The sequence below is a fragment of the Pygocentrus nattereri genome, chromosome 4 (assembly GCF_015220715.1).
Source record: "Pygocentrus nattereri isolate fPygNat1 chromosome 4, fPygNat1.pri, whole genome shotgun sequence".
NCBI classification, from domain to species: domain Eukaryota; kingdom Metazoa; phylum Chordata; class Actinopteri; order Characiformes; family Serrasalmidae; genus Pygocentrus; species Pygocentrus nattereri.
This window is the reverse complement of record NC_051214.1, coordinates 24,386,421-24,412,384: the sequence shown is the minus strand read 5'-3', so window position 1 is coordinate 24,412,384 and position 25,964 is coordinate 24,386,421. Positions and strand designations below refer to the sequence as shown.

General features: G+C 39.8%; 1 protein-coding gene across 9 annotated transcripts in view; it reads left to right on the top strand.

Annotated features, from left to right (window-relative positions):
- The window catches only part of LOC108439839 (phosphodiesterase 4D interacting protein), a 140,209-nt gene that overhangs the window by 80,173 nt on the left and 34,072 nt on the right, over positions 1–25,964 (top strand). For 8 of the 9 annotated variants that reach the window (XM_037537383.1, XM_037537382.1, XM_037537385.1 and 5 more), the window contains 20 exons: positions 801–938; positions 1,143–1,262; positions 1,501–1,593; positions 2,206–2,415; positions 2,495–2,653; positions 2,744–2,848; positions 3,889–4,026; positions 4,124–4,303; positions 7,502–7,696; positions 8,715–9,008; positions 9,084–9,203; positions 11,262–11,328; positions 16,360–16,466; positions 18,248–18,429; positions 18,704–18,950; positions 20,000–20,189; positions 21,748–21,864; positions 23,372–23,783; positions 24,481–24,716; positions 25,635–25,689. In XM_037537383.1, the coding sequence (XP_037393280.1) occupies positions 801–938; positions 1,143–1,262; positions 1,501–1,593; positions 2,206–2,415; positions 2,495–2,653; positions 2,744–2,848; positions 3,889–4,026; positions 4,124–4,303; positions 7,502–7,696; positions 8,715–9,008; positions 9,084–9,203; positions 11,262–11,328; positions 16,360–16,466; positions 18,248–18,429; positions 18,704–18,950; positions 20,000–20,189; positions 21,748–21,864; positions 23,372–23,783; positions 24,481–24,716; positions 25,635–25,689 (3,365 nt within the window). The remainder of the gene's footprint in view (positions 1–800; positions 939–1,142; positions 1,263–1,500; positions 1,594–2,205; positions 2,416–2,494; positions 2,654–2,743; positions 2,849–3,888; positions 4,027–4,123; positions 4,304–7,501; positions 7,697–8,714; positions 9,009–9,083; positions 9,204–11,261; positions 11,329–16,359; positions 16,467–18,247; positions 18,430–18,703; positions 18,951–19,999; positions 20,190–21,747; positions 21,865–23,371; positions 23,784–24,480; positions 24,717–25,634; positions 25,690–25,964) is intronic. The other variant, XM_037537379.1, reaches the window with a different exon arrangement.

Here is a 25,964-nt window from a genome sequence, read left to right as displayed (position 1 = left end):
TGTCCACTCATTGTCCACTGACGCTCCTACCTTGTCAGTCCACCTTGTAGATGTGAAGTCAAAGACAATAGCTCATGTGCTGCTGTACAGTTTGTGTTGGTCATCCTCTAGTCTTTCATCTGTAGTCACAGGACGCTGTTGGCTGGATATTTTGGATATTGGATATATGGATATTGTTCTCAGTCCACATTGACACTGAGGTATATTAAAACTCCAGCAGCACCCCATGGGGGTCCTGACCACTGAAGAACAAGGTAAAAGGGGACTAACAAAGTGTCAGGGAAACAGATGGACTACAGTCTGTAATTGTAGAACTGCAGAGTACACCTATATAGCAAGTGGAGCTGATAACAAGGCATAATGTTATGCCTGATCATTGTGTAACTGGTTTAACCCAGCTTATTTAACCCAGATTGTTGCTGTATTTAAGACAAGGTTACCAAATTTGAAAAAAGGACAAGTAGTAAGAGTAAGCAAGAATAGGTTCAAACTGAAAACGAAAAACAAGGAAATGAACAGCATGTCGCCCTGGAAAAGGGACTTCCTGAGGAAGTTGTAGAGAGCGGCCAGAGACCGTATCAGTTCACTGTTAGCATGTCTGTGTGTCCTCCCACCAGCCATGTTCATTATTTCAACTGTGCACTGGGCATTGTGGAGAATCTATGCCTTAGAAAAAGAAATGTTATCTATTTTATTTTTTCATGCAACAATTACTACAGAGATACCTGAAGAAAAAGTATATGTGAAAAAAAGTGGTTCTCATCCCAGAAATGCATTTGTTTTGTTTGTGTGCTTTCCAGAAGCTCATTGGTGAGCAGCAGGCTCAGCTGGTGCAGTATGAAAGTGCAGCGGGTGAGTGTGTGAGTGAGCTGCAGAAGGCCCAGCTTCAGGTCCAGTCCCTCCAAACTAAGATCAGAGAGAGCGAAGTCAGCAACAAGGTATCACTTTTTCATGTCTTAAAGGCCTTAAAATGTGAAAGCAGTTTAATCTGTTAGGTTACTACTTATAATAAACTAATGGTATTTTTTTGTTGTTATGCTGCCATAGAGTTTATTTGTTTTGCTTGTTGCTATGGCATTACCGTGTGAAAAAACAGGAGATGATGTCAGTGTGTTATAGAGGGGTTTTTTGTGTGTTTGCAGAAGCTACAGCAGAGACTTAAGGAGATGGAATGTGAACTGCGCTCTGTCCGAGAGGCAGCCCACGGACAGGAGAGAACAATTCAGACCCTGAGTGACTCTCTTAACACCAAAGACATCGAGGTGTGTTCATCTCTGCCAATAGTACAGTAATCTGTTATCCTTTTAGGACCTTCACAATAAACTGGTAAACTACTTTATTGAATAAAATTATCTACTGAAATGCTCCTTCTAGATGTATCAGCAATTATTATTTGCCAAAATACCTGATGATAATGCATGATTTAAATTCTCACTGGTAAGAAGAAACTGTATGATCAGCAGTTATTTATTGAAAAAATTGTTGATTCTTTTTAACCAGGTGGCTGATCTCCAGCAGCTCATTGAGGAGCAGAAGGAGCTTTTATGCTCTAGGCAGCAGCAGAACCAGCAACACCAACTGCAGCAGCTACATGTGAGATACTGTTTTCTCCTTATCCAACAGTCAGACTCCACCAAGAATCACTTTTATTTCTATCACTAAACTTACGTTATAAAACATACTGTTGCTAAATGTACACTTCAACTTTAACATTTTTGTCTTCTGTGGCCTGCACTTATGAATGCCAGATTATGTTTGAGAATATTTTCACTGATAATAAGTTATCAGTGTTTGTTTATAAATTTAATATCATGAGGATGTTCAATATGTATTAGTTTGATTGAACAGTTCAAATTGACAGGATTTTCCCTCTACCCAATGTATAATCCTCCAGCGAACATTTTTAGTGTATAAAATTTGCTTCTTAAATTTGCACTGGAGCTCAGAGACTAATGGAAGCTTATATCCCACCAGTTAGCACTAACATGCTTACATCGAGGTATTTTAAATACACTTGCAATCTTTGGGCACTGAACATGTTATGGCTGACTACATTTGCACTAAAGGAACAATTGTGAAAATTTCACTAAACTGTTATTTTAAAAATGTATCAATGCCCATGAACGTGAACTATATTTTCAGCATTTGTTCTTTTCTCCAAACGCATCTTGACCATATGTTTTTTGTGGCCCACTGCGTGTGCAGATGTCTGGGGCAGCTCCAGGCCAGCTGCAGGCTGAGCTTCTAGAACTCCAGGCTTCTCAGTTCTCATCTGAGCTGGAACTGCAGCACATCCAGAAAAGCCAACGCCAGGCTCAGAGGAGAGAGGATGACCTGACTCGCTCAAACCAGCGTCTCCTCACTGACCTCCAGGGTGCACTGCATCAACACCAGGAGACTGAGAAACACAACCAGGTTGTGTGTTGAAAAATATACGTTTTCCTTCATGTCTTTAAATGTGTGCTGGTGAGTAACTGTGTTGCTGCCTTTGTAGGAACTTCTTGCTGCCCTTCAAAAAGCACGCTCTGACCTGGAGCAGATGGAGGAGAAGTGGAAAGAGGGAGTGAGGGAAAAGGAGAGGGAGGTGGAAGAATGTGAGAGGAGCATAAGAAAATTGAGGAGCTCTCTGCAGCACAAAGAACATCTGCTACAGGTAAGAGATAAACACATAACACGCATGCATGTAATTAAATCACATAGTTATGGTTGTGACATCAGTGTGCATCAAATGTGTGAACTACAGGACTACAGCGAGTTGCTGGATGGGCAGAAAGAAACTGGTGGGAACAGAGACATCCTCATTCACAAACTCAAGCAACGTATTCAGGAGAGAGACCGAGCACTTGAGGTATACACATGCAAAAATAAACATGCAGAAGAAAACACATGCAAAACACATTCAGTATGCAAACACATATGTATACATTAACCTTGCAGCACACACATACAGTTCTGTTTTTAAACAATGCAATATATACACTACATTTCCAAAAGTATTCGGTCATCTGCCTTCACATGCATATGTTCCCACAAGGTTGGGAGCTTGAAATTGTCTGTCATCCCTTGGTGCTGTAGCATTAAGAGTTCCTTTCACTGGAACTAAGGGCCTGAGACCAACTCCTGAAAAACATCCCCACACAATAATCCCCCATCCACCAAACTTTACACTTGGCACTATGCAGTCAGAGAAGTACCGTTCTCCTGGCAACCGCCAAACCCAGACTCATCCATCAGCTTGCCAGACACTTTGACTGAGTTGCTGTCATTCCCAATCGCTTCCACTTCATTATAATACTGCTGACATTTGATTGTGGAATATTAATAGTGAGGACATTTTATGACCGGACTTGTTGCACAGATGGCATCCTGTCATGGTACCACGCTGGAATTCACTGAGCTCCTGAGAGCGACCCATTCTTTCACTAATGTTTGTAGAAGCAGTCTGCAGGCCTAGGTGCTTGGTTTTATACACCTGTGGCCATGGAAGTGATTGGAACACCTGAATTCAATGATTTGGTTGGGTGACTGAATACTTTTGGCAATATACTGTATATGGACCATTGTACTGATAACTTCAAACTGTATTTTGACAGTGGAAAAGTATTTCAAAAGGGAGAAATAATACAGTAAGAAGAAAATAGAGGCAGGGGAAAATCAGAATGAAATCTAAAACTGAAAAGTAGGCGGACTTTGAGACTCTGAAATTTGAAACTTGAACCTGACAATGAAATTGAAAATGACATTGCGTCAGGTTTGCACAAATATTTCAGACTCTTAACAATGGCTACCAAATTTATCAAAATGTATTTTTCTAAATACATTTTTCTAGTAAATCAGAATTCGAAACTGAATAAATGCACATTTTAATTGTTGTGTTGTTTCCCCAAGCATTCTGTAGATGAGAGGTTTGTGTGTGTGGAGCAGAAAGAGGATGAAATACACAAACTGCAGCTGCTTCTCCGAGAGAAACAGAGAGACATGGAGAAACTGCGCTGCGTGCTGTCCAGCAATGAAGAGACCATTACGGTATTAGTTACACTCACATACTAGCGCACGCAGACAGATGATAGCAGAATGTACGTGTTATTTGAACACTGTATGCCTCTGTGTGTGTGTGTGTTAGAGTCTGGAGGCGCTGCTCCGCGGTAAGGCTCTAGAGCTGGAGCAGGTGAATGAGGCCTGGAGATGCAGCAAGCAGGATCAGCATGAAAGCGAAGAGACACACACCCGCAGTCTGAGAGAGAGAGACACACTGATCACCCAGCTCCAGGCTGCCCTTCACACATGCACCAAAGAGGCTGAGGTACACAAAGACAGATTTCATTCTGAGAGATCTTGACACAGTACACACACACATTTTCTAAGCTCAGGGTCACGGGGGGTTGCTGGAGCCTATCCCAGCAGGCATCGGGTGGAAGGCAGGATACACCCTGGACAGGTCGCCAGTCCATTGCAGTAGAACATGCAAATTCTTAAACAATTCTAAAGATAAATAATGTAACCTTTCAAACATACTTACTTCAAATGTATGTAAATATCTTTTGCACATAGTAGCTTTCAGTACAGTGCAGAGGCACAATGTTCGAAAAATATGTTCTCAGTAATGATTAGTAAAGACATTTGAAACCACTTAGAGACTTCTCAGGTTATCATAGATACCAGTTTTCCATTGCAAAAGCATTTGAGCCACTACTACCAGACAACAGCAACATATCCTTGCTAGAATGACACTTTTACGTCATGTGAACCACAAAAGATGGAAAATTTACTGTTCACAAAAGTCCACCATAAAACCGGGCACGGAAAATCATGTACCCTGCCCGGGAGAGGGTCACTGGGACCTACCCCTGGAGCCAGGCCTGGGGGTAGTGTCCCCCACGAGCGCTTAGTGTCCGGGCAGCCTATGTAACCCGGCCAGGCTCAGCCCGAAGAGGCAATGTGGGGAGACCACGTGGGCCCTCCACCTGCAAGGTCCAGCATGGGGGATCGGTGCAGTGCTGCACAACAGTAGGAGATTGCAGGGGGGCCCTTGGTGGCCTAGGCCCTTGTGGCAGAAACTGGTTCTTGGCACATGGAATGTAACCTCACTGGGGGGGAAGGAGCCGGAGCTTGTGCAGGAGGTTGAGAGGCACCAACTAGATATAGTTGAGCTCACCTCCACCCACAGTGTCAGCTCTGGAACCAAACTCCTGGATAAGGGTTGGTCCCTCTCCTACTCAGGGGTTGCACAGGGTGAGAGGTGCCGGGCGGGAGTGGTGATACTCACAAGTTCCTAGCTGGCGGCCATGCTGTTGGAGTTTGTCCCGGTGGATGAGAGGGAGTCGCCTCAATGCGAATTAAAATTGCAGAGAGGAAAACTCTGACTGTTGTGTGTGCTTATGCACCAATGAACAGGTCAGAGTATTCGGTTTTCTTGGAGCGAGTGGGCGGGGTTCTGGAAAGGGTCACGCCTACAGAGTACATAGTTTTACTGGGGGCTTTGATGCTCATGTTGGCAATGACTGGGAGACCTGGAGAGGTGTGATTGGGAAGAACGGCCTGCCTGATCTAAACCCAAATGGTCAATTGTTATTGGACTTCTGTGCCAGGCATGGATTGTCCATAATGAACAGCTTCGAGCACAAGGATGTTCATAAGTGTACATGGTACCAGAGCTCCTTGGGTCAGAGGTCAATGATCGACTTTGTTGTCATTTCATCTGACTTGGGACCATATGTTCTGGACACTCGGGTAAAGAGAGGTGCTGAGCTGTCAACTGATCACCATCTGGTGGTGAGTTGGATGAGATGTCAAGGAAGACTGATGGTCAGACCCGGTAAGCCCAAGCGAATAGTGAGGGTGTGCTGGGAACGACTGTCGGAGGCCCCTGTTTGGAAGAATTTTACCTGCCACCTCTGCAAGAGCTTTTCTCATGCACATGGAATCTGAACGGACCCTGTTCAAAACCTCCATTGTGGAAGCTGCCAGGCATACCTGTGGCCGAAAGCTTGTGGGTGCCTGTTGGGGCGGTAACCCAAGAACCCCATGGTGGACACCAGTGTTGAGGGAGGCCTTCAAGCTGAAGAAAGAGGCCTTTAGGGACTGGATGGCCCAAAGGACTCCCGACTCAGCAGATATGTACCGACAGGCGAAAAAGGTGACAGCCGCAACGGTGGCAGAAGCAAAATCCAGGGCGTGGGAGGAGTTTGGTGAAGCCATGGAAAAAGACTTTTGGTCGGCTTCAGGAGTGGTCGGGGTGGCTGCGCCCAAGCTGTATTCAGCAAGGGTGGAGAAACTCTGACTTCAAGTGAGGATATTGTCGGTCGGTGGAAGGAGCACTTTGAAGAACTCCTTAATCCGGGAGACATGACTCCCTCACAGGGGTCAGGGCCAGAGGCCTCTGGTGTGTCAAGCTCCATTTCCCTGGTGGAGGTCACTGAGGTAGTTGGCAAGCTCTTCAGTGGCAAGCCGGGGTTGAATGAGATTCGTCCGGAGATGCTTAAGGCTCTGGATATTGCGGGGCTGTCATGGCTGACGCTCCTCTGCTATATTGCATGGTCCTCAGGAACAGTACCCTTAGACTGGCAGACCAGGGTGGTGGTCCCCATGTTTAAAAAAGGGGACTGGAGGGTGTGTGCCAAGTATTGGGGTATCACAGGGTCACTGGGGACAGGGTCATCTGGGATTCTCTGCTCTCCCAACTGTTACCGTGACCCTGTCTGGACTAAGCGGTTAATGACGATGATGAATATATGTATAGAAGTTGCTCCTGTACTAAAATGTTTAACACCACAAACCTTAATAAGATCACACCCAGGTTTCGTACCTCAGGTTTGGCATACAAAGCTGTGAATCTTGGTTCTTTAGCTTCATATACCACACCTAAAGTACGTAATCTGGGTGTGATCTTAGAGTCTGAGCTCTGTTTTATCTCGCATGTAAATGCAGTCACTAAAGTAGTAAAGTAGCAGTGGTGAGATCTCTAAACTTGTGCCGGAGTTCTGGCAGCTATTGCTTGATCTAGAAGGCCAGACTCCCTTTTTAATATACAGAGACAATACTGAGAAAGGACTGAGGAACATGGAGGAGATGGGGTGATGTGAGGTATTAAAACTTAGTTGTGGAAAATGGAATGTAGACATAAAATTTATAGGATGTTAGAGTGGAGGGAAGAGGACCTTCAGGCATGGTTCTCCTCCCTGTTATTTCACTTATTTCAATTTCACTTATTTCATAACTCCATTTTAAGAACTTAACATCAAAAATTATGTGGAGAGTATGAAATTAACAAGTGCAGTGGATGCAGCTGCTAGCAAACTGGCATCAGCAGCATCCTTCAGTAGACCATCAATAAAACCAAAGCACAAAATTGTGGAATTCTTTATTTGCTGCTAAGTTATAATAGACTTCTGTTGACTAGAGTAAATCAATCAACATTATAGGTATTGGATCTAAAAGACCTGATTAAAGCATTCCTAATTCTTAAGTGTACAAGTAATTTTACTCTCTCTCCTTTTTTCAGGAGATGACAGCAGCCCTGCTCAGTAAGTTGCCTCTGGGCTCCACTGAAGTCATGGAGGAGCTCAGGAGGCAGCTGCAACTGAAGGAGCGACTGTTTCAAGGGCTGCTGGCGGACTGCAGCTGGCAGGCCCAGGAGCACCATGCACATGTCCAGGAGTTGCTCGGCATAATCAACGCCAGGGACCAGTACATCAAGGTAACAACACACCACCACTGACCACAGTTATTGTGTAGCTCTTTGAAATTCAGATGACATTTTAGGCAAAAAGCAATAGTCTGGCCAGAAACTACTGTACTGTATTGGCTTTACCCCAAAATATAGTTGATCCACTGCAAAAACTGATATCTTGGTGGGTAAAATAATCTCAAGTCTAGTCAATATATGTAATATGTAATATTCTGAGAATTGTAAGAATTTTTAGGATCATTTTAATTACTTTCAGACATTTCTCCTTTTCTCACTGCTTATCTGTTTGTTTGCTTATTTTTTTTTGCAGAAGAAATCTTGTAACATTCTTACACCAGTCTCAGGATACCAAGTGTTAGATATATTGACAAGATTTAAAAAAGATTTCACGGTAACACTTTACTGTATGGTATGGTTCATAAGGCTACATGACCCCTCAATAGCTTGTCATGACAACTGACCTAATACTGACCCTACATAAATGTTTATAAATGCTCATTGTAATAGGTGTCATTTGCTGTAAAGGTTACATTTTGCCAGTTTTGATCAAAGTTAGCTAAAGTAGCTTTTATGACGGATGACGCCTATTGGAATAAGCATTAATAAACATTTATGATGGTCTATGTCAGCTGTCATGACAAGCTCACGTGGGTGTCATGTTGATTTGTGAACTGTACCCTACAGTAAAGTGTTTTAAGGCATTGTAGTCAAGAAATGTTTTGTGTCTGAAGTTTACTTCTTTAGTTTTGCACTGAAGCTCTGAGACTAATGCAGCTAACAAGTAGTAAAAGTATATAGCCAATATTTTGCATCATGCAAAGTGCATAACTGAGTCATCACACATTTGCCTCAAACGTCATGGAGTTATTATGCAATCTCAAATAGACCTGCTTATGAGGTTTATGATACTGTATAGCATGCTGTTAAAAAAAGTCATTGCTATGTAACACACCATTGTGTAAGGGGAAAAAAGTGAGCTAGAGGTACGCTTAGATGACCCTCTTACATCTTAAACTCCATCTCAAAGGATTCCTCAGAGCGTATGGGTCAGATGATGTCTGAGCAGGTGGCCCGGCTGCAGGAGCTGCGCAGACAAGTGTTGTCAGCAGGAAATGCATCACAGAGTACATCAAACCACACAGTGGACACTCAGAGCCTTCAGGAAGAGCTCCGACTGGTTCTTGCCAGAGAGAAGGATGCCCAGAGTGAGATGTCTGCTCTACGCTCCTCCTTGGCCATCAACCAGAACCAAATCCAGACTCAAGCTTCTGAAATGGAGGCTTTGAACCGAACCATATGCATCAAAGACGAGATCATCAAGGTTTGTTGTGCTTTGTGTGTGTTTTTTGTGTGTCACTGCAAGGTCTTTGTGTATTTATTGTTGTGTGCTAATCAGGATCTGCAGATGCAGCTGGTGGAGTCCTCTGATCTCCCGCTGGTGGAGAAACTGACTCAGGAACTGCAGGAGCTCAGAGAGAGAGATTTACTTCAGGAGCCCTCCTGTCCCAACCATAAGGTCTGCAAATGCATTTCTATCTGTCCAAAGCTGATATTAAAGTGATAGATTGGTTAAACAACAACTTTACATATTTTTCCCTATAGTCGCTTAGTTAATAAATTGTTGGGGTCTGGATTTTGCTTCTTCAGGTTTGCGCTGGGGCTGTGAGGCTGATGTAGCTAACATGTAATGGAAGCTTACACTCCACAGTTAACACTTTGTAAACTGCATACCTAAATCTTTACACACTTGCCTCAAACAGCATCAAATAGATATGTAATACCAAAAAAAACTTGCCTGTATTGTTTCTGACACTGTATGGCACTGTAGCTGTGACATACTTGTAGCTGTGACATACTTACATTTTTACAGATAACAGCATGTCCTACAGCAGAGGTCACTAATAGGCAGACCACAGTCCGAATCCGGACCCAGACGCTGTCCTGTGCAGACCTGGACCTACAATGAACTATGGAGAATTATTTAATTTTCAACAGAGTTAACCTATTTTAATCAATGTTCCCACCCTTTACAGTACCATATTTAGCCGGGAAACTCACAGACCAGTCGCATGCATAAATATCACAGTAACGCTACTTAGCCAGTCAGATCTGTGCATTACGATGGGCACTGAGACTCGAGTGAGTGTCCCACACAGGGGAGGGACAAGGCGAGAAAGAGCCGTCGGAGAAGAAAGTGACTCAGAGGGAAGTTATTTCACATGACATCCTCTAAAAAGAGAAAACTCAATAAACGTTGAAATATTACTGAATTGTACTTTATTTGATTTGACATTCAGTTGCTGAGTGTATAAGATGTTGAGCTAGTTCAGGGCTAGGCTAGTTCAGTATATGGCACTGAATCATAGTGCAAGTTAGACATTATGATGTTCCGGACCTTTGCTTGAGGAAATTTTATCTAACTTGACCTTGAATTTTTATTAAATATCCCCATCCTACAGTGTCAGAAACCACATAAGCAAAGCCTGTTTGTGAATTCCTGGCTGAAACCAAAAATAAAGTTGAAGACACAAATGACTGAAAAAACAAGAAATGAAAGCATGTTCTTTTTTTAAGTTCCCGTTTTATTTATCCTTTTGAATAAACATAAAACACAAATGTAATAAAGACACTACATTTTTATTATTGATAAAATGAGACAAAACTGAGCCAACATTAAAAATGCATACACTTTTTAAAATAATAATGGTATAAATAGAATGTGGCATGAAATCCAACACCCTTGACAAGAAATAATGGTTTCTCATCCAAGACAATTAATTGCATAATTTTTTGTTTCTTTGTACTTTTTGAATGTCGTTTATGATTTCAGAAGCCCCAGATAGCTTCATTGGGCTATAGCAAGGATTTACTGCTTTGGTTTTGGTGTGATCTGCGTATTCAGCAGGATATCGTGTTCAAATCAATCCTGTACTGGAGAGGTTGTTGGTTATTGTACCTCCTCTGAATACTCACCATAAACAGTTATTATAATTTTCTTGTCTAATATCTCTCATATAAATAGTGAAATACTTGTACGCGTCTGACTTGTCTGTCTGCTATTTGCTGCTGCTCAAACTTAACACATCTCCACTGACCGGTGAAGAAAATAAACAGCAGTTTATATTGCAATTTCACATTTTCATTGTCATTCAAATGATTTGTAAGGTGTTATATGTTAACACCTGGCTGTAGTCCTATTTAATCCTTAGTTATTTTCTTTTTTTTTTCCCCGATTTCAATTTTTAGGCAAAAACTGAAAGTGACATTTTTGATTGCTTTTAGCTGAAATGTTTCACTGATGAAAATTTTGGTGCATCCCTGTTTAAGATTGCTTAAAAACTCTTGTAGTTATTGGTTTGCTTGGTACCAATTTGATGGCTACAAACTTCCATTACTTCACCATTGTTAGTTATATTAAGTCCATAGTTCCAGTGCAGAACCCAGACACAAACTCCAGACACCAAACATGTCTGACTGATCAACTACATGTAACAGTTAGCCAAAATAGATGCTTCCATGCTGCTTTTTTACTACAGAAACTGCATATGTATGTTTGTTCCTCTTACTTTAACAGGGTAACATGGACCTTCTGGCATCAATGGAGACTGAGCCTACAGCCACATCTCAGGCTGATACTGGAGGTGGGCGTGAGGGACAGCCTCCAGATTGGGCTGTAATTTAGCCTCCTGTGCTTCAGGGGGTGATTGTGTGTTATACTGACAAGCTTGTAGACACCATTAATGACATCCAGCAAGACGAAATGTTATGCATGTTCTGAGGTCGACAAAATTGCATCCATTTGAATGAACAGTTGTGTTTTGGACAATTTTATTGTGATATTTAGTAAGTTAAGGTTAACAGACATGCTTAAATTTGCATGTAGATGATGTGATCTTAACGTTATTGAATATTCACTGCCTTTGATGTTGCCTGTGTTTGTTTTTTGGTCATTAACTTAATAATAGGTTATTGGTTATTAACAAATAACCTGTATTACTACTGTTATACTTTTAAATATTATTCAGCCATTCAATTTTAGTCTTAATATTTATTGAATTAACTAAAACATCCTGCCCTTGTATGGGCATATTTAAATGTACTGAGCCTTTTGGTTTTGTTTTTGCACTAATGAAAATAGAAAATATAATTTGTTACTCAGATCAAATGTTATCAGTCCTGGAAATCTTTTTTTTTTTTTTTTTGGAGTTTAGAGTTTAGTTCCAACCTGCATCTAACATACTGCTCTGCCCTTACCTAATACATCTGATCCAGTCAATAAAGGACTTCTGAAGAAGTTTATTAGCTGGAGCAGATGTGGCAGATTGTGGTTGGAGCTAGGATGGTAGAACTCCAGGACCAGGGTTGATGATCACTGCTTTAAGGCCCAGTCACACTAGCTTTTTGCCAGAGCGAAGGTACATTCAAATCAGTGGATGTCTGGTCAGAGACTTCTGGAGTAAGTTCAACTTTAGTGAGCGCTACTGATTTGGCTATATATTTCCTCTGGAGGAAATATATAAAAATGGAGAATTTTCATCTTCTGGTCCAGCTGTGGTCATTTTTCAAAGCAACAAAGCTTCAGATTTCTAGTGTGACTGTGGCTTTAGACTGCAGACCTATGTAGGTATTTTTTCCCTGCTTTGTTGTTCAGTGTTGCTAACAACAGCTACATATCACTGTTATCAGAAGAAAACCTCATATCTCCATTTTTGTCGTTGTTCAGTTTTCGACATAATTTGAAAATGCCTCTTTTCCTTTACATTGTGTGTAAATTTTATGATGAATGCATGGGGAACAAGGTCCCAAAATGACTTGGGGGAAAAAGTCTGGTTCCATTGACTTACATTGAAAGTAAAGTAGGTGTTTTTCCTTCTTGTGTAAAGTTACCATTTCGGAGATATTTCTTATGACAAAAGTGATATGTAATTGCACATTGAATTCCTGCTGCGGTACACGCATTTAAAGGTACGCTCAATACAACTGTCCCAAGTAGCTTCTGAATATGTTAAATGTTGGTAAGAAGTTGGTTATCACTAAGCAGGAAAAATGCTCTGCTGTAACAGTGGCTTGAACTCGACTTAAACCGACTGTCCAGCCGTTGAAGTAGCAGCTAATGCTTATTATTTAGAAGCACTTAGTTGCACTTAGTGTACCTTTAAAAATAACTTCTGAAGTTGTGTGGGAGTCACTTTCAGCCTTAATCTGGTGAATGTTAACCAAACTGTGCTTATGCATGTGAAATAACGAAAACTGTTGTTGCATGCATGTATTGTACTGTAGTTTATTACTGTCTACTTGATGCAATAGCTTTGCGTATCAGAAGATATTGTGGAGGATTTTTATAGAAAGCAATAGTGTTTATGTAATAATCTTCTTAATATAACTGTGTTTGATGTTTCTAGTCTTGCATCATACAATAATAGTTTTGTACTCGTTTTTGGAAAAGCAATGAAAAGCAATGGAAAAAAAGATCTGTTCTGGTCACTTGGGAGGGTTTTTTTTCCCCCTCAGAAATCAACACCATCATTCTCAGATGTTTGCACACAAGCACATAGCCGCAGCTCCATGATACCGGAGCCGGTTAATGAGGACCACTGGCCACTTCCTAGTCCCCTGTTAAATCAAAAACGAGACTGCTAATCAGCAGAGGGCACCCGTGAGTGAGTCCTCAATGAATGGGAGTAAATGGAGCTCAATGGCTAAAAAAAAAAATGTTAAAACAGATTCTAATCACTCACCCAGTATATTTCTTTAATTTTAGAAAGTAGAAGGATGTATTTCACTAAAAAGGGAAAAAAACAAAGAAGTCTTACCCAAATATTTCCCTTTTTTTACAGCAAACAGGTTTTGGGCAGCAGAAGGCGGACTTTACTGCTAAAGAGGCAGCTAAAGAGCCAACTGGCTGTTGGCTGTTTGCGCTCACTGACGTCATAGATATACATAAGGCAATGTTTTAAACACCTATAGCTCGAGTTTAATAGCTCTTTAAAAAGTAACAGCGGTGTTAAAATGTTTTATGCTGCTCTGTGTTCAGGAAATGATTGTATTATTTTACATTAAAATGTTTAAGCATTTAGAAACTATGATTTTGCTCAAAGGCTCCATATCAACCCATTCATTTTGGACTCACTCGTGAGCACCCTCTAGAAAACCGGAAGACATTGCAGAGTAATTTTGCTTCTCTGATTCTCTGAGACATTCTGAGTCAGCTTTTAATGCTAATTTGATAGACATCCTCATTTCAGACTATTTCTATATGTGTTTACAGCTGATACTGCCATTTGTACAGTTGCATACAAACGTTCCTTTGGTCAAATCACATATTTTGTTGATTTTCTAAATGAAAATAATATATGAAAATATTTTCCTGCAATTTATTTGCACAGTTTCTATTTTCTGAGTTCAATGAATATACGAAACATGAAACAAAGTATAAAAAGTGCCGTAACATTTGCACAGGCAACATTTTATGTTTTATTTTTCCCCCAATATGTTAAATTCAGCAAATAAACATTAATTGTGTAGTAAAATGTGCAGATGTGTGTTCCCTATAGAGGGCGTGCTAACTTACCTTCAAATCTACAAAACGTGTCATTTGACCAGCGGAACACAAACTTTTGCGTACACTTGTACCTTTAAAAATTTAGTTTCAGAACTGAAAAAGTTAATAAATGTGTATATTTAACAAATACATATAATTTTATTGTGATGAGACTAAATAGGTATTTTTTCCTCTTTTGAAAAATTCCTTATTTTTCTTTCTTCCTGCCTTTCTCTCTTTCTCATTCCCCCTCTCTATATCTGTCTTATCTTTTACTCTTTTTGGTCCCACAGTCATAAGCACAATCCCTGTCTCAGTTTCATCAACAAAAAAATACGCTACACAGCAAATACTAGTTGGGTGTCCATCCCCATACTTTTATATGCATTTTGACATATCCAATAAAAATGACTTCAAACAGCAAGTATCAAAGACGATCTCCAAAATACATAACACAAATGTGAATAAAGGATGGAATAAAGTCACATGACTGATCATGTGATTCATTATGCCCAGCTGTAGCTACAAAAGAAAAGAAAATTTAACAGTAATAATAATAATAACTTTGCTGTAGAGCACTTTTCATATCAGTGGCAGCTCAAACTGCTCTACAGACAGGTGATAAAGTTTAACAGTAATCAAAGAAACTTCTCTTTATTATGTTTTTGTGCTTTTACAATGTTAATTACAACCATAAAATTAAACATGAGGGCAAAGAAATGTTGCACAATGTTAAACATTTCCCTCTGAACTTGCTTCATATTTTCCAGAAATGTGTTTATGAATGATTTGGAGAGTTTAATTCTCTTATGCAAAGTGGAAGGACAATCATTTGTAACATGTCTGTTTAAATTAACTCCAAAGCTGGATGGAAACACGGCTGGTGTTGACCGACGTTCCACTGTACTCACAGCTACTTTTTAAGCCCATCAATTCTGCTCACATTCACATCCAAAATGCTAAGAAGTAAAGCTGATTTGAACCTTCACCAAGCTGATATAATGAATAAGCAGCATACTTTCAGAGTGCACAGTACATTATACATTATCAACCTAGTCTTCAGATTTTGAGGTAAAACAATATCATAGTAGTTAATAGCTACATTCTCTCAGCTATGAGGGGATATTTCACCTAGAGATGGATTAATGCTCTTCACCCAGGGCTGCACTTTATCTGAGCCTAGACCAACTGACTGTGTAATGAACAGCCCATTCACAGTCATCATTGCTAACACACAATCATAATGTTTTCATTTTTTGACATAATTTCGAATTACCAGGTGCCGTTTACAATGTACTAAATTTTCAGCTTGAAGAACCCAAAGTAACTTGGAGTATCATCTTTTTACATTGACTTCCATTCAAAGTTAACACTTTTTTCCTTCTCCTGCACAATTAACATTTTGAAGACACAATTTTTGTCAGACAGTGTTGATAAATATAATGCATATGGGAAACATGTAGGATCCCACATCTTGACATTACATAAAACAAGTGTTTGTGTATATGTTTTATAGAAAGTCAAGATATGCCTTTAACATGTAGTTAGCTTTTTGTGGGGACCAAGTGTGCCTCTAGGATAACTGAAATCTAGAGACAGATCAGTACCACTTTTTCTTTTTCAATATCCATATAGAAACCTTAAGTAAATACCCCCTTTCCCACATTTTCTTTTTACACCATTTTCCTTCATCTAAAACAACAAAAAATGTATATATTTTTATATTTCAAATAGCTGTAAATAACTAGGCAGGAAATAGTTCTTGCTTCTGTTTACCCTCCCTCTTCCTGTCTGCATGGAAACACCTCTCAGTTAAGATCTTTAAGGCTGTGTCTGTCATTTTTCTGGGTTCTGGTGAGACTGGATGTGAAAGGGAATGCAGTGTGTGCTTCAGCAGTGAAGTAAGCGGAGATGTGCTGCTGGATCAAGTTTTCTTGTCTCCATGACAATAAATGCCATCAGTGTGTGGTTGCTGGACAAATGCATATGTGTGTGTGTGTGTGTGTGTGTGTGTGTGTGTGTGTGTGTGTGTGTGTGTGTGTGTGTGTGTCTGTGTGTGTGTGTGTGTGTGTGTGTGTCTGTGTGTGTGTGTGTGTGAGTGTGGGCTAACAGTGCTCTGTTGTCATTTCAGACTTCACTACAGAGGAGGAGGAAGAAGACTGTAACAGTGAGTTTGCTGACAGCACTGAGGAAGATGAGAACTGCAGACTAACAGCTCAGGCTTTGGCTGTTATGCAGGTAAGATGCACACATTCATCATTTCATCTGATTCTTTTAAAGCAAAACTCCTTTCTGAACTACTTTTACAGTTATAGGTTTTATCATTTTGTTTAAATATGATTGCACGATTACACAGTTACATAATGAATTAACCTCTTCAACTCCTTGGAACCAGCAGTGGTTCAAAACGCACTTCGTCATATTCTTCATAACTTTCACATTTCATAAGCTACATTCAGAAGCTGGGCGTCGTATGAGGCTGTAACGCTTCTTCTTTCCAGTCAAATAGATGGTGATTTAATTTTAAACCCTTATAATAAAAGAAACTGAACTCAGTTTGTTTTTCTACTGAAAGTCGACCCGTTTTTCCACAAATCTGGGCTATAATCTATAAACAGATGGCGTCTCTTCAGTGATCAGCTCTGTAAAAATTACTTTTATAAAATAACACATGTAGCAATATGTGTATGATGATAAAACACATTTTCGGTTCATTTGAGGGGAACCTTTACAATAAAGAAATAAAAATGTACATTTATTTCAAGCAGTTACTGAATAATTTTCCTTATGATTTGGTTGGATAAATTCAGATGGAAAACCAAAATATACCCTGGAGAATAAGAGGTTAAATTCATCAGTATGAACAGGTTGGAGGGTGCACTTCGCCTTTTTTGGTTTGTTTTTATCTCACATCATAATACAGCATCTCTTTTACTTCTAGATATGTTTGATTCCAGTTGAAAGTTCAGAAACTGCACTTTTGACAAAATTTCTCTGCTTCTTTCATTAAGCAAGAAGTGAAGCCGTAATGCCATAAAAATAGGATAAAAAAATTTTCTTTGCACACGTGAAAAGAGAATTTTGACTTACTTATCAAAATTTCTGCATAGCTATCTCAGGTGTAAACAGAGTCATTCAGAGTGGTTTGATGTGAAACGTACAGACTCAGGTTTCTTTACAGTGTCTGCAACACAAACAGCTATTTTGTTTACTATTGAAAAACCTCCAGGAAAACTACAAAAGTCCTCTGCGTTTTATATGTAATGCTAGTGATGGTAAAATAGTGGTAAATCTGAAAACATAAGTTTTCTTTGTCTTGTTTGTACACTTGTGTATGTACACTGTAAATATGTTCTGACTTCTTTTAGTGTTTCCCTTTTGGGGCCAAAAAAGTAACTGTCTGTCTGTTTGTCTGTCTGTTTGTCTTTCTACTTACCCGTCTGTCGTTTGTTCATCCATCCATCCATCTGCAGTGATAAGCAAACGTTCAAACACCGGCAATCAAATTACTTTTTTTAATGATTTTCTAAGTAAATTTCAGAATTTTCTGAGAAATAAGTTAACAGATACTCCACGCAGAACATGCTTAAATATGCAACTTTTCAGCTAATTTTAAGGTACAATTTCTGTTTAGCATATTGAAGAAAAATAAAACATAAAAGATGAAAAGTGCTCTAACTTTTGCACTTTTGTTTTTCTGTGTGTTAAATTCAGCAAATAAATGAATTACAATGTGCAGAAATGTGTTCTGTATAAAGGACTTCTTCACTTATTTTCACATAGAATGTCAGCAAAAGATCATTTGACCTGGGGATGCAAACTTTTGTATATGACTGTATGTGTTGACACTGACATAACAAAACCTTATGTCTCCAAAATGCAAACTTTTCAAAAACATTATTTTAATTACATTTTTTGTGTGTTAATCTGATAACATTCCTTATATTTTGGAGCATTTCTATTTGCCCATTAGTCAAAACGCATTCACCAAACAATTCTCTTCTCTCTTCACTGCTTAGGCTTATGAGCAGCACGTAGGACCTGCGGCCAGGCCGCTATCCCAGGATGCTGCTGTGATGGAGGGTCAGGGTCTGGCAGAGGTGAAGCTACTGGTGGAGCAGAAGAGGGCAGTGGAGCGAGAACTGTGGGAGCTTAAGGCTCAGCTGGAGAAAGCTGGTTTCTCTTCTTTCTCTCAGATGAGGTATTTAAGCTATTGAGATTTTTTTAAGCCTCTACACAGCTTTTAAAATCGTATTGCTATGCTGACTATCCATTGGAAACAACGGGCAACTGAAAAATTGGGGATTGCTCACTAAATGATGAGTGGGAACTGCACATTACCCACATTAGGACTTAGTGCTGAACTGAACTGTACACACATGGTAACTAGGAGACTTGGAGCAAATGAAATGTGGAGGTAAACCGTCTCTCAGTTTACATTTGTAATTTGTGATTAATGTGATCTCCTGTGGTAGGAAAGCACTATTCAGCCTGCGCTCTGAGAATGAGGAGCTCAGGAGCTTGGCGAGAGAGAGAGAGTCTGAGGAAAGTGGACGTGGAGCCTCAGGGGAGGGTGAAAGACAACTTGAGAAACCTAGTGAAGAACCTTCAGATCCCACAGGAAAAGCCTGCACCCCTCGTGCTCAAGTCCTTAAGGGTGATAAAAAACCCTCCAGGCCACTCTCTCTGGACCTGCAACCACTGCTCTCCCACTCTTTACAGGTAGGGGGCGCTTGCAGGGGAGGAAGTACCACTAAGTTTTCCAAGCATATACCTTATTATCAAAATAAGTCATGTCTCTAAAACAGAACTTTCCAGGAGAGGGAGAGGATAACAATAAATAAATAATGTTAGAACATTTCTTTTAGCCCATTATATTATCACACCAGAGGGGGGTCTTGGTTCGTAATACCTAACAATCTTATGAAAAAAAAACGTTTTTGGATTGAATGCAGAAAAACATTAAATGTTGTAAATTATTACTTAGACTTAGACAGACTTTATTGTCATTCATGTCATTTACACCATACAGTGTGCATTAGAACACAATTATGTTGCATTGGCTCAGACTAGATCGGGGAGCAAAAGAAAAAAAAACGTAAGTAGTACAATGTAGTGCAAAGTGTAGTGTATATGTAAACATATGTTTATCAACAGATAAATACATTTTAAATGAGTATATGTACAAGAGAGTGTATTGCACTGGCGCTCCCAGGTATGGAGTAATCAGAAAAGAATTTTATTTAGAGTTCAGCCATTTTATGGCATGTGGGAAGAAGCTGTTTTTGAACCTGGCTGTTCTGCTTCGGAGACAGTTCGAACTACAGTTGTTATGTTATATTATATCTGTAAAGGAGAGCTGCATGACTGCAGGTATAAACAAGAAAAAAATTGTTGTTCATCAAATAATATAACAAATGCAGTAATTTGGAGTATTTTTTCCTTTTGATATTTAAATACATTTAAAAGCAAACCAGTCTGTACTTTAACCGAAGTAGAATAATAAATAGAATGCTTCTTTGTTTACTTTGTGATTTTTGTAATATGTCTACCACTGGTTCTAACTTTGTAAGAAGATCAAAGAAAAACAGGGCTAACTTTTACAGCTTTTTATAAAAGCTACGTTTCATTTGTGCAAAACATTTCTTTTTGCTTTTTAGGGTTAAAGTTGTGGTTAGGTTTAGGATTAAGGTTTTACATCAGATGATTACATAACACATTACCCCACATCCACACAATAAAACAACCTGTGTGTTCATGTGTGTGAGCAGGTAGAGAGTGTATCTGGAGAAGTCCCACTGAGTTCAGTGGAAGCTGGACTGAGTGGGTGTACGGTGCGTCTGAAGTTGGACCTGGAGCAGATGCAGCAAGAGAGCCGTGACCTGCAGGAGAGGCTGATGGTGTCAGAGGCCACAGTGCAGGCCCAGGCTGAGCAGCTTAAAGACTACAGGGAACTGCTCAGTAAGTGTTTTCATACTTCCATACCTGTCATACTAAATTCATGGAAGACCATAAAAAACAGTAGTACTGGAATTAATTGACAATTCACCCTGTGGTGTTCAGTCCGTTAGTGTAGTAGTAGTGGAAGGGACAGCAGTATAAACTGGTTCATACTGGTTCATCTGGTATACTGGTTGAAATTCTTCCTCCTTGTCATAACCGTTATACTGGTGTGTCACAAATAAGCACAAAGCTTTATTCTAAGCCTCACCTGAAAAGCTGGTATATAAGAAGTCAGCTTTGTAGAAATTCCAATGTGAAACACTAGCACTGTTTTTGCCAGGCCCACAGGGCTAGGGTTAAAACCAATATTCACAAAAATCTGTGTATTGGTCAGCTGTATTGGTTAGTATTTACTGTTTTGCACAACAAAAAGCCTGTTGCTCAGAATGGTTCTTATTAAAAGCAGTGGTAGACAGTGATGAAGGAAATGTAATTCATTACTCTACTTAAGTAGTTTCTTCATGTATCTTATTTGGGAATTGTGCAGCTGAATCACAAAGCATAAGAGCTTTTATGAGAGTCACTGTTTACCAGAATGTTATGTAGTTAGTTACTGTACTTAAGTTTTTTCGTGTATCTGTACTGAAATTTTTCCATTCTGGGCGACTTTTTACTGTTCACTCCACTACATTTCAAAGTCTAATATCTGACTTTTTCCTCCACTACATTTTGAGAAATCTGTCGTTCCTTTTGGTTTCTGTGTGTATAAAAACGTAACATGTGAAAACGAAAGAAGCAAAGCAAGAGCACCAATCAGGGCACAGCGGTCACTTTGTTTAGAGCTTGTTTTGACCTGTTGGTCATACCGACCCAGTGCAGCACACGGTTCAACGTCAGCGCAGCAGCGTAAAATTTTGGGAGAGTCATAAATGATGACAAAGAGTCATAAATGATGTCAAAATGACATAAATGATGAACTAACCTAACTTTGTGTAAATAGAGCACAATATAGAAATATGTCCACATATGCAGTCGTGACTGACGCGGCTTTTTTCTGAATTTATACAAGCACCATTTCATTTTATAGTAAATTAGTTTGGGCTGGTTTATGTTTATGAACAGAGACCTACAGATCAATATAGTAAAGGAACTCATTTGTGATCCTGAGTTTAAAGCCAGTTTTTATTAAACTTAAACTTGGAACTAAGTTGTAAATAAATCTGAAACTGAATCTTTGCTTGTTTGTAAAAAGTGGACATTAGAGCCATAATTAATCTTTTACTTTTGATACTTAAGTACATTTGAAGGTAAATACTTTTGTACTTTTACTCAAGTGGAGGTCTAAAGGGAGGAACTTCTACTTTTCCTGGAGGAATGTTTTATCTTGGGTACTTTGTCCACCACTTATTAAAAGTGAAGGGTTATCCCAGAATATCAATCCTCTATTATCCTACAGAAATAGGCTTACTTAATCAAAAATAAAATGGTGTTATTTAAACAGCGCACCCATGATATAGGCTAGTCTGTAGGGTACGTTTTGAAGTGCGTGGTAAAATATGTGCTTTTCTTTCCTCAGCAGAGACGTCGGTGCAGCAGGACAGTAAGCAGGTACAGGTGGACCTGCAGGATCTGGGCTATGAGACATGCGGCCGCAGTGAGAATGAGGCAGAGAGAGACGACACCAGTAGCCCAGGTTTCTATGCGACTGACACCGCACTCACGCCACATTTCTTCCAAATATGCTAATATTTTAAAAACTGAATGTAATCTAGTGATAATATCTCTGCTTGATTTGATTCTGTAGAATGATAGCTTTTAAAAAGTAGCTCCTAGCTTTGTCATTGTTATGCATCAACAGACACAATGTAAAGGAGAAGGAGATAATTCACTGGTTGAAAAATGAGTGGGCTAGCTCGTAACACTCAACGTGTTGGCTTTTTATGGAAAATCCTGCTTTTAAAAAAGAGCCATACACTTTGGTGAAGGTGTAAGCAAAAAAAGTCTTCATTGTTAGAGAGATACGTACAAGACAATAGAGATAATACAAGTTAGAGATATATTGTACAAGACAATAAAAAAACAAGACAACAATGAAGGAGCAAAAATAAATAAATAAATAAAATGGGGGGGTGGCCTGCATATCTTAAATAATATGAAAAATGTATTAAAAATTAATAGTCAGTAAACCTACAGTGCTATAAAATGGGAAAAAGGGAAAGGCTATCCACATACGACAGAAATGGTTTCCAGTGCAAATACAACTCATTTGACGATTGCATTGTGAAGTCGATTTTCTCTAAGATGAGAAAATGCATCATATCTCTTATCCAGTGTCCAAAAAGAGGAGAAAGGCAGCTCTGCCAGTTTAGTAAAATTAAGCGCCTTGTTGTAAGAGAAGCATATGCTATTGTATTAGATTTGCCCCTGGTCAAAGGTGGATTTTCTGTAGTGACACCAGACAAACCGATAAGTGGAGTGGGTTCCATATGGACACCGGTGAAATCAGAAGCACTGAAGATGGAGGTCCAATATAAAGAAATAGAGGGACACAGCCAAAACATACGAAACAGCATAGCAGGTGTTTGTTTACAGCTTTGTTTGCCAAATGCTACAAACAGTTTATGTGAGTTGTGTGTGTTTCAAATATGTTTTTGAAACATTACTGTGGGTTCTTTTGGGTTCTTTATTCAAAGAGATAAAAGTCCTGTCTTGTATTACTAGAAATAACTGCTCAAGAGCGTTGCCAAGATGGCCACTGAGTGAACAGACTTTCCTTTAAGGACTTTGGCATCATGTGAACAGTTTTGTGGTGTCTATTGTAGAGCAGGGGTGTTCAATCTCACCTGCAGAGGGCCGGTGTGGCTGCAGTTTTTCATTCGAAATGAGCAGGAGCACACCTGATTCTACTTGTTTAATCAATTGCTCAGCCTTCAAATAACTACTAATGTGCAGTCCTTCTTGGTTGGAATGACAACCTTTGTGGAGAAGACTGGACATTGCTGTTGTAGAGGATGAGTTTCATGGATGTATGTCGCCATTAGGAGGCAGCAAAAACTCAGTCATTTCCCCAGAAAATACCACCAAAAACATCATGTCATACTTGTGAAAGGATGACATAAAATTAGTCTCTCTTTTGTTTATGTATCATTGTTTTGAAGCAACATACAAGTTCTTGACACCAGTCACTCCTCCATCTGCAGAATTTGACGATCTGGAGCTGTGCACCTCTCTTTCCTACCGGGACGGTGCCTCCCAATGGTGGTCTGGAGCGGCTTCTACGGGTCGAGCAGAAGGCGATGTGGTGTTTCTTCAGCAGTTGGTGGAGGATCTTCGGGGGCAGCTGTCCCGCTCGCAGGCGCAGGTGCGCAGCCTGCAGACTCGCACTGGGGACGCCACACCCACATCAACGCCCCGAAAAGTCAACTGGGGTTTGGAGAGCGGGGCTGAGGAGGACGAGGGCTGGCAGTCATCAGACGGCTGCGGTTCGCTGCCCCGCCGTCCCCGACCTGACACGGAGCTGCAGGAGCTGGTGGCTCGTGTGTCCTCTCTGGAGGAGCAGCTGAGGAAAGGCAAAGGGCAAACGGAGGAAGCCAAAAGCAGTACTTGGCCTGGGTGAGTAGCAGATGTTTACACGGAGAAACAGGTAGTGAATTTTGCTAGGTGTATTTGTGCATCAGCATTGCTGGTCACAGTTGTAAAATTTTACAGACATTCCGAAGTTGAAAGTCTTTATACACCCCTTGGTCACTGATGTGAATAATAAGAATAAGCTTATTACTGGGCTCTAAAAAATTCACATTACATTATGTTCAGCAGTGATAGCTTTCAGCTTTACAGCAAATAGGTGACAAGGTCATCGTGATTATTTTCACAGAAAATTAGCATAATAAAAATAGCTTTTTATAGCCACAGAGACTAGACTGCTTTATATTATTTTACATTATTAAAAACACTAATTTATATTATAATGTTGAAAAATATCAATTTATTTCAGCTTTAAAGGGCCTATATCACAAAAAATTCCTTGCTTTTTTGGAAGAATTTGTTTGATGTATTATGTAAACACTGTTGAAGCTATGCGTAGTTCATACATCCATATGAGGAAACTATGCTGCTTTGAATTTATTGTTTCTGACAAAAAACAACAACACATGCACATATTCAGTCTACAGAAAGGTTGGAAGAGATTCATATAAAAATGAATTATGGTTCTTTTTGGTACATGAAATTGCACGTAGGTCAGTTTCAGGTGAATAAAATAAAAATGTACGATATTCACCTGTTAATATCTCCTCTTTCTGTATTGCAGTAAGTTTGATGCACTGATCCAGGCTCAGGCACGGGAGCTGTCTCACCTGCGGCAGCGGATGCGAGAGGGCCGAGGGGTGTGCCACATTCTGACCCAGCACCTGGGGGACACAACTAAGACCTTTGAAGAGCTGCTGCGGGCAAACGACATCGACTACTACATGGGCCAGAGCTTTAGAGAGCAACTCACTCAGAGTTCCTCACTGGCCCAGAGAGTGGCAGCCAAGATCAGCAGCCGTAAGTGCACACACACACACACACACACACACACACACACGCTAACATCAGTAATCCCTAAGGTCGATGCAAAAGTGTGGAATTTCTTCCGTTTAATTTGCTCTCCTATGTTAATCATGTGACTTCTCAGTGCTGTTGTAGGTTTTATTTATGTTGGGCTAACAAACAAAAAATGTAAAGATCTTTGTTTAGTTTCAGCAAGTAGCCCTTTGAACAAGTAAACACACAAATAATAATTTGTCATAAATCAGTTGCATTTTGTCATTACTTTGAATAAACAAAACAGTACTAAGCGCTCACTGATCAGAATCACGCTCTGAATGAGCTGCTGTGCCCTAATCCCTGCTTCCTGGAGCTGAGATCTGGGGATGAGAATAGAGCTATGACTGGACCTATAGATAAAATACTAGGAGAGTGGGTTTAGAGCTGTAATCGGATCTGTGACTGTGTCTGCGCTTGTGCTATTTCATGCACTCACACTGAAAAAATCATAGAAGGAAGGAAGGAAGCATCTTTGTACAGTGATCGAAAACGGCATCTGCAAAAATCCCACCATTAATGGTTTGGTATTGTCTGGGTATGGAAATATTGCATTAAATTGTATAACTATAAAGGTTATTCATTTATGAGGTGCTTTCATTAAGTAAAACAAAGTGCATTGCACACATTTTTGTTGGAGAATTGAACATCATAAAACTTTTTATTTATTTATTTGTTTTAAAGTTATACTGTTGTTTGTGTCTAATTCTGTATGTTATTGAAACTTTTGTGAGTTTGAAATTTTGAAAACTGGTAATCAAAACAGTCAGGAAAGTGTAGTTTATCTGTTGCCATTTAAACGCAGTCGGAATTTAGGCACATGTAAAGACTCCAGGAGCTGTTTTATAGTGAAGATTGTTTCTGTATTTTTCAACACAGGAGATCACTCTGAACTCCCAGAAGACAAGACAGGTCATGAACTGCTTGCAATCCGGTGAGTCCTTTGTCTACATGTATGCTCACAAACACATTCACAGATCAAAACAAACAGGCATATAAACACTTTTTTTCTCACATTTTCCATGTTAAAAGTAGATGTTGAATGCCAAAGTGTTTTATTGCACACCTCCTATTATTTTATTGATTTGGCCCACCAGAAAGTTACTCTAACCCCACCCCCTCAGCAAATTAGCGAAGAAACATAGCTTAAATGTATTATTAAATCATGCACTTATATTATTATAAACTAGGTACTCTTTAATCGTAATC